The 8,919-nt window shown below is 35.2% G+C and overlaps 2 protein-coding genes across 2 annotated transcripts in view; one reads left to right on the top strand and one right to left on the bottom strand.

Moving 5' to 3' along the window:
- The window catches only part of LOC107722346 (metalloproteinase inhibitor 3), a 17,322-nt gene extending 12,003 nt beyond the window's left edge, over positions 1-5,319 (bottom strand). Inside the window, exon 1 of the mRNA XM_016530673.1 lies at positions 4,759-5,319. Coding sequence (XP_016386159.1) covers positions 4,759-4,882 — 124 coding nt within the window. The 5' untranslated portion in view covers positions 4,883-5,319. The remainder of the gene's footprint in view (positions 1-4,758) is intronic.
- LOC107722344 (synapsin-3-like) overlaps positions 1-8,919 on the top strand; it is a 53,200-nt gene that overhangs the window by 27,950 nt on the left and 16,331 nt on the right.

Genomic DNA, 8,919 nt, shown 5'->3' with positions numbered 1-8,919 from the left:
AAATGTGACTCTGGAGCACAAAACCAGTCATAAGGGTCGATTCTTTTCTGGAATATGAATACATAATCTTTCCATTGATGTATGGTTTGTTAGGATAGGACAATATTTGGTCGAGATACAACTATTTGAAAATCTGGAATCTGAGGGTGCTAAAAAATCTAAATATTGAGAAAATCAATTTTAAAGTTGTCCAAATGAAGTTCTTAGCTATGCATATTACTAATCAAAAATTAAGTTTTGATATATTTATGGTAGGAAATTTACTAAATATCTTCATGGAACATGATCTTTAATTAATATCCTAATGATTTTTGGCATAAAAGAAAAATGTATAATTTTGACCCATACAATGTATTGTTGGCTATTGCTACAAATATACCCCAGCGACTTAACACTGCTTTTGTGCTCCAGGCTCAAATATGCACTATATTACATGTTCGTTACATTTTTTCTTAACCTGTTAGTGTTGTCTTTATTATTTAATGGATGTTGGTTTTAAACTAGTTTTTATTACTAATTATATTCATAATTATATCATTGAAAAGTTGAGATAAAATGCCTCATGCGCAGCTTAAACTCAGTTTTTATTTTAGTGTTGATTATTAAATAAACTTGATTGAATTTATTGATTGATTTTTATAATAAGCATCCGTTTCGGTTTCAGTTTTTGGCTGAATGGAAACTTTAATTTCGGATTTAAATGTTTATATTTCAACAATGATTTGGAGTAGAACATAATTATGTCATGAAAAAGTATAAAAACAATTTAAATGTTTGTATACAACTCGGGTTTTATTTGAGTGTTGATTATTAAATAAATGAGATTAATTGATTATTAAATAAGCATCATTTTCAGTTTCAGTTTTTGGCTAAATGAAAATTTTATTTTCTGTTTTGGTAAAAAAAATAATTTCGAAAGAAATTTCTGCATTAAAAATGTATGGTTTTGGACGAAATATTTATAGCTAGAAAAAATAAATATTCTGTTAAATATATGCACTCTGTTACATATTCTTTATGTTTGTACTTAACCAGATGTCTTCATCTGTCATGAAAACAGATTTTTTTATAAAACAGATAGTTCCTGTCCTTGATTCTGATTGGCTGAGCCGCGTTCGAAGCTGTTGTAAATTACTCTACAAAGTAACATACACCTTTGTTTACGTTTGTGTGTTGCTCGGCAACCACTTTGTTGCAACCACAACTGTTTCTGAGGAGCTACATTGTTTGGTGGAAGAATACTGTTTTTATTAATATCATTACACTTTATTTGCTCTGTTGGCAAATAACCGTTTACCGTGGAATAACCGTTTTATAAAAGCAATAAGCCCCGTGAAGCCGTGGTTTAGTGAATTTATAACAGCTAAGGGGGTTTTAGGCACTCCACAATGCCCCTTAGCTGTTATAAATTCACTGTAAACCACGGCTTCACGGGGCTTATTGCTTTAATATTTCAACAGCAAATTGGAATAAAAACCGTTTTTATTTTGTGTGTTGATTATTAAATACATTTAAATTAATTGGTTTTTGACTAAATGAAAGCTTTAATTTCAGTTTCCGTAATAATACATAAATAATGTTAATGCATCATTAATGGAGCACAATGTAGAAACACTGACTGGAGTGTCTGGCCCCGTATAGATGTAGCACTGCCCTCCTCAACAGCTCTTTGTTACCCAGCAGCCATCGGTCCATCTGATGCCCCTCGAAATATGTTACACATGGCAGCAGAAAGCAAAGTAGTGCTGGAGGAAATCTGGCGTCGGGCCACCGATTCAGACACGCTCACAATAGCTGCAGTCTTTGCCATTCATACAGCATGGATACCAGCACAAAGCCAAAGTCACATTTTATGGGACATCTCAATATCTAGTTTATCCACAAACACATCATCAGTATGCAAGTCATATGTGGCCTCTTAACCAGACGCTCCGGCTCGGGTTTCCTCGCTCAGCGGCTCTTGAAACGGGATTCACTGTAGCTGCGACCCGCGATGAGTGCAGATGAAAGGCTAACATCAACACCGCATCTTCACTCAGAACACACGTGGGAGATGATTGACAGGTGATTAATGAAGGCGACTGAAAAGGAAAGAACGATTATAAAATAAAGCAATAAGAAGCCGTGGTTTACAGTGAATTTATAACGGCTAAGGGGCGTTGTTAGGCACTCCGCTAAAACCCCCTTAGCTGTTATAAATTCACTGTAAACCACGGCTTCACGGGGATTATTGCTTTTATAAAACGGTTATTCCATATACGTAGTAAGGTTTCACAAAATAAAACAGAGCAAATAAAGTGTAATGATATTAATAAAAACAGTATTCTTCCACCAAACAATGTAGCTCCTCAGAATCAGTTGTGGTTGCAACAAAGTGGTTGCCGAGCAACAGACAAACGTAAACAAAGGTGTATGTTACTTTGTAGAGTCATTTACAACAGCTTCGAACGCGGCTCGGCCAATCAGAATCAAGGACCGGAACTCTCCGTTTTATAACCAGAATTTGACCAGGAATGTGTATTACGAAAGTCAATTCAATTCGAGGACCATCTCACACCCAGATCTGAGCAGTATTTAAGCAGTTATCTTGAAATGGCTTCATTTTCATTGTTCATTAGTTGTCTGCATCAAGAATGCTAACTATAGCCATAAACTTTTAAAAATCGCTCTAAAGGCCCATTCATAACTGGACAATAACTCGTTCCAATTCTATAAGAATCCATCCTGCTTTAAAGAGCTCAACTATTTAAAGAGTAGCAGAGAACAAAACTGTGCGCGCTTTTAATAAACAGAACGTTATCATTCGCTAATATTGGAACAGTATCGTTAGAATCACTTTCAGAGCATTTTTTATAGCTAAAGACCAGTAAAAACAGTGACAGCCAATCAGAATCCATCCGGCTTTAAAGAGTTACAGCATTTAAAGCGGCAGAAAACAAAACTGCGTGCTTATAATAAACAGAACGTTATCGTCCACTATTATAGTTATCGTTATCGTTCTCAGGAGGAACAATGCCGTTGGAATCACTTTCAGGGCGTTTTTTTTTTCTGGTTTAAGAATGATAAAAACATTGACAGCCAATCAGAATCCAACTGACTTTAAAGTGCGCACTGCAATTATGTTGACAGAACGTAACTGTAGTGCGCAGTTTATTATTATTTTGTTATTATTTCTTATAATAAACAAAATGTTATCGTCTGTTGGTGTGGATGCTAATTAATTATCGTTGTAGTTATCGTTCTAGCGTGAACGAGTCAAAATTCCAAGAGAATAGTGAAGTCCACAGTACAACTATACCGATAACGACACGAAACGAAATCGTTGGAATCATTTTCTGAGCGTTTTTATTCCAGCAGATGAACGACAAAATCATTGACAGTCAATCAGAATCAAGTGTGCACTGCAATTATGTTGACAGAACGCAATTGCAGCGCGCTTAGAATAAATAGAACATTATCGTCAATTGGTGTGGATGCGAATATAGTTATCGTAATAGTTAAATTTATAGTTATCGTTCTTGAAAGGAACGATACCGCTGAAATCGCTTTCAATGATACACGATAAAAACATTGACAGCCAATCAGAATCAATCCTGCTTTAAAGTGCGCACTGCAATTATGTTGACAGAACGTAACTGTAGTGCGTAGTTTATTACTATTTTGTTTATTTATTTTAACTATACCGATAACGACACGAAACGAGTGTTTTTATTACAGCAGATGAGCGATAAAATCATTGACAGTCAATCAGAATCAAGTGCGCACTACAATTATGTTGATAGAATGCAACTGCAGCGCGCTTAGAATAAACAGAACATTATCGCCAATTGTCAATTATCGTAATAGTTATTATTTATAGTTATCGTTCTTGGAAGGAACGATACCACTCGCTTTCAACAATACACAAAAAAAAAACATTAACAGCCAATCACAATCCAACTGACTTTAAAGTGCGCACTGCAATTATGTTGACAGCGTAACTGCAGTGCGCACGCACTTATAATAAACTAAATTATATCGTTTATCGGTATGGATGCGAAAATAGTTATCTGAATATTTATAGTAAGGAAGGAACTCTATTATTGGAAGTGTGTAGACTACGTAACAGACAGAACCTTATCCTTCGTTGGTGTGGATGCAAATATAGCTATCATTACCGTTATATTTTTCGTTCTTAGCGTGAACGGATCTTAAGTCTTTTTTATTCAGCTAATGGACTCACAGACTGCGGTTTGAGCAGCACCGCACTCAGTCTTAATAGTATTCTGCTGGTTTCTACCATTTTCCAGGGCAGCTGTGCTGCTGTGATTCAGATGTATTACTGCGGTGGTCCTGAACTCATCATCTCCATCATTCACCCACCTTCAGAAACACCATTAACCCATCCGATTAACTCTGTTACTGGGAATATCTAGCCTCCTGTTTGTTTTTCCAGTATGGCAGAAGAAAAGGAACAGTGTGAAAAACAGCATCAGCGTTCTGGCGCGTTTGTTGCCATGGATACCGCGAACTCTTTCTTCGCTCGGGTACCAGAGAACTTTCCGCTTGAGTCAAAGCGCGCAGTGACGCACTTGACTTTTGATTGCTTCTATTTGATCTTCTGTTCCTGTGCAGCTACAACGCCACGAAAACGAATCCAATGGGAAACGAAGCGCGTTACATAATGCAAGGACCATACTGTCATCAAACGCGTGCATTATGAATAACTCATGCTATCGCACACACACACACACACACACACACACACACGCTTCTTACCGATGTCGGAGTGGCAGTACGCGTCCTGTGGATGCGACATCGCGCATGAACACGCGTCCGACGCCTGGTACATCAGACAGACGAGAGAGAACAGGAGGAACGCGAGCACAACACAAGACTTCATTCTGAAGGGAACGCGGAGCTGTCAGACTGGAACCTGCACACTGCTCTAGAGCGCTCACGACGCCAAGTACATATAGTGCGCCCGCACATGGAGCGTCACGGGCGAGCGACCAATCACAGCGCGCGCCGATTAACATTACAGGCGCATGACGTAATGGAAGTGACCTCATAATGATGTTTTTTTTTTAGGTTTGCTTGAGCAGACGCGCGTTTCCACGATGAGGCAGCAGATCGAGGCGGAAAATTGAGTCTTTGTGGAAAGAGCGCATGAATAACATGTTACGACACTGTGGCTTTAGGGCTAAATTCATCAAAACCCACCCTCAAAAGAATCTCAGTGACTTTTCAGTTCATCTGCAACACCAGTCTAAAGTTTCTTTGTCATTAGTGCGGAAAATAGGAATAATAAAGGAACGCAAATCGAAGTCATGGAATTATGTACAGTAGAAACTATAAACAAATACATGTCCCATATGGCAGAAAATATATATTTTAAATATATGTTGTAAACCGTGCAACTCAATGAAATATATTTTTGAAATTGAAAATATGTTTACCGTCAATCTTCATATACCAAATATATATTTCAGGGGCAAGAAAATATTATGGACATAAAAAAAAACGTTTTTCTATAAATGTGACTTCTTTTTTTTTGTTTTTGTTATAGACAATATATATATATATATATACAGTACTGTGCAAAAGTCTTTTCATTAGGCCACATATATATATATGAGTTTAATTTAGATTAATTTTGTTTTCAGTTGCTTTAGTTTTTATGTTTATTTTTCACTGATGATGAATGCTGTTTTTAAGATCGTATGAGTCTGCTGATGTACATACTCTTTCGCTTCGCTCGTGTTTTCCTTGTGGTTTGTATTAAATTAACATTGCATGATGACTTGTTTAATAGTAGACACCCAGTGCAAGTATTTCATCATTTTACAGAAATTTTAATGCGATTATGTGAGATTGCGTCTGGCTTTCCAGACTGAACGTTGTGCTCGATTCAGTTCCTCAGAGTCTCTGTGATGGAAAACTACAGCAGACTGCTGTGCAAGTGCAGATCTGTGTTCTGATGGCGTTGTTGTTGGTCAGAAGTGCCAGTGTAAGCCCAGTACACAATCCCATAATCCTCCAGTGCGGCTCTGAACTCATGAAGTGGAGATATCGCGGGCTGAAGGGGTTGTGTAAGGAAAGCAGCACATCTGAGCCATCGGTCACTGCAGCTGAATCACACTCTCAGAAAAAAAGGTACAAAAGTTGTCACAGCGGGGTCAGCAGAGCTCATTAACATTTAAAGTAAAATGCTCCAAAACGGCTTGATCTGAAAAGAGTTGTTTTTGACGGTAAAAAAGGTGTTTTTTACACTACCATTGAGAAATCTTAACCAAACTATGTTACAGACTTTTCATTAAGACCCTAAAGAATCATATCAACTTGTGGAAAATGGGCATCATATGACCTCTTTAAAGGTACATTTTAGCACCTAAAGTGTACATATGATATTAGTACCTAAAAGGTATAAAAGTGTACCTTTTGAAAAGGTACCGCCCCGGTGACAACTTTTGTACCTTTTTTTCTGAGAGTGCATGATGAGAATCATTTTAGTGTAAAAAATGGATATGCAAAAGTCCAAAGATATGAAACATACCGTCTCAAATGTCTCTGTGTGTTAGTCACGTCCATGCAAATGAGCGTTCATGAACATGAGATATAGTGTGACTGTGTTTTAGCACATGAGCATCTGAATGATGCTCTTCAATGCACAGAGCTGCTATAGTGTTTATTAATATTTTGAATTCAATTTTATATTAATATTTTATAGTTTTTGTTTTATAGTGTTTAATTGTGTTATTCTTAGTAATTTTGTTGTGCTTGTCATTTTTTATTTGCTTAATATTAATATTTATTAATATTTGGATTAGTTTTTATTTTTATATTTTCTGTTTTCATTTTAAAGTTGTAGTAATTTTGTTGTGTGTTTTTGTAATTTTATATATATTTTTCTTTTTAATATGCCTGTATAGTTTCTATTAATATTTGAATTTGCTTTTATTTGTGTGTTTTCTGTTTTCATGTTAGTTTTAGTAATTTTGTTGTGCTTGTCATTTTTTATTTTCTTATTATTAATATTTATTATTATTTTTATTAGTTTTTATTTTTACATTTTCTGTTTTCATTTTAAAGTTGTAGTAATTTTGTTGTGTGTTTTTGTAATTTTATATATATTTTTCTTTTTAAATATACCTATATATATATATATACTGTATATATATTTCCATTTTATTAATATTTCAGCTTTAGTTTTATTTATTTTAGTACATCAAGTTAAAATGAAAATGAGAAATTGGCAACTAGCTGAAATAAACGTTTTTTATATTTTACTTTATTTCATGTAACAAAAATGTTTTAGTAACACTTTACTTGAAGCCTTTATAAATTATGCATTATAAAAGTATTTTTAATGCATTAATTATGCACCTTATAATGCATTATATGATGAAAATGAATAATTATAATACTATATAATGCAATTTCAGATGTACTGTAACAAGGAATATGAAAATATTATAATGCATTTTAACTGTTTACAGTTACTTATGAAAATATATAATGCATTACAACATACAGTATGAACTCTTTTATAATGCATTATACATAAAGGCTTCAAGTAAAGTGTGTTTTTTTATGCTCTTATTTTGAACTATAATAGCTCTGGCACAGAGCTTCAGTTTCAGAACATATTTAACTATAAGCGTTTTTCCATTTCTGCTCATTAGATCAAAATAAGCATAATTTTAATGTGAAACAGGAACATTTTCATCAGTTTAATGTCCATTTTGGTCCGTCTGAATCTAGACGTCTCCGGGGAATAAACAGGAAGAGCTGAGATGAATCTGAACAGAATATGAAGATGTGGGAATATATGGAGTGTGAGGTGTGACGGGGATCTAATGTGTGTGTCTATAAATGTCCATGACTCAGAGGAAATGCCTGTGTTTTTATAGAGGTGCGGATCCCTGAGTCCAGCGGGGTCTCCGAGCGGATGACCCAGAACAGTTCAGCAAACTCTTTTATCTGGCACATACTCTATAGTGTCCATAAATAGGCAGATGTTCTTGAAGATCGTACAGAAGCTGGCTTTGGGTTTCCTGTAAATGAGGTAGTTTTGCATTAAAGTAGTGCGTGTGACTCAGCGGTCTGGTCCGGGTCAGAGGTCAGAGGTCATGTGTGTCAGCGCTGGTGGGTGGAGGAAGCTGGAGGCGGAGCCTCTGCAGGGACTCCAGCTATAAACACACACACACACTGATGAGAACATGCTCTCATACACACCACTTTCCTCTCAGACGGACTTCACAGTGCAGTTTAGTTTAGAGTTTAATTAGTCCCCCTCAGTCACGACCAGCGGCGTCGCTATTAGTAAAATTTAATATTACTGATGAATCCATGTTCTCACAACGTTTTTTTAAAAGTTCTATAAATGTTTGGTCGACATGTTGTTTATGGAACGTTCTTGTAACGTTATTAATATTTTATATGCTGTATGTTCTCATAACGTTGAGAGAAAACGTTCTGATATCAATATTCTCGCAACGTCCTTATGATGTTATGTGTACTTGATGAACGTTCGGAGAAACGTTTTTTTTGTAACCTTTAAATAACATTCTAACATTTTGTAACCTTTAAATAACATTCTAACATTTTGTAACCTTTAAATAACATTCTAACATTTTGTAACCTTTAAATAACATTCTAATCTCGTCAAGAAAACGATACATTTGAAAGTTTTTAGAATAGTAAAAATAAACATTCAAATAACGCTACATTTTAGGTGAAAATATAGTTATAGTAGAATGGTATAAGAAACGGTTTTTTTGTAACCTTTAAATAACATTCTAACATTTTGTAACCTTTAAATAACATTCTAATCTCGTCAAGAAAACAATACATTTTAACGTTCTTAGAATATTCAAAATAAACATTCAAATAACGCTACATTTTAGGTGAAAATAAAGTTATGGTAGAATGTTATAA

Source organism: Sinocyclocheilus rhinocerous, unplaced genomic scaffold, assembly GCF_001515625.1.
Source record: "Sinocyclocheilus rhinocerous isolate Xijiao unplaced genomic scaffold, SAMN03320098_v1.1 scaffold1145, whole genome shotgun sequence".
NCBI lineage: Eukaryota > Metazoa > Chordata > Actinopteri > Cypriniformes > Cyprinidae > Sinocyclocheilus > Sinocyclocheilus rhinocerous.
Note: the sequence above shows the minus strand (reverse complement) of the source record. Positions and strands in the feature narration are given on the sequence as shown.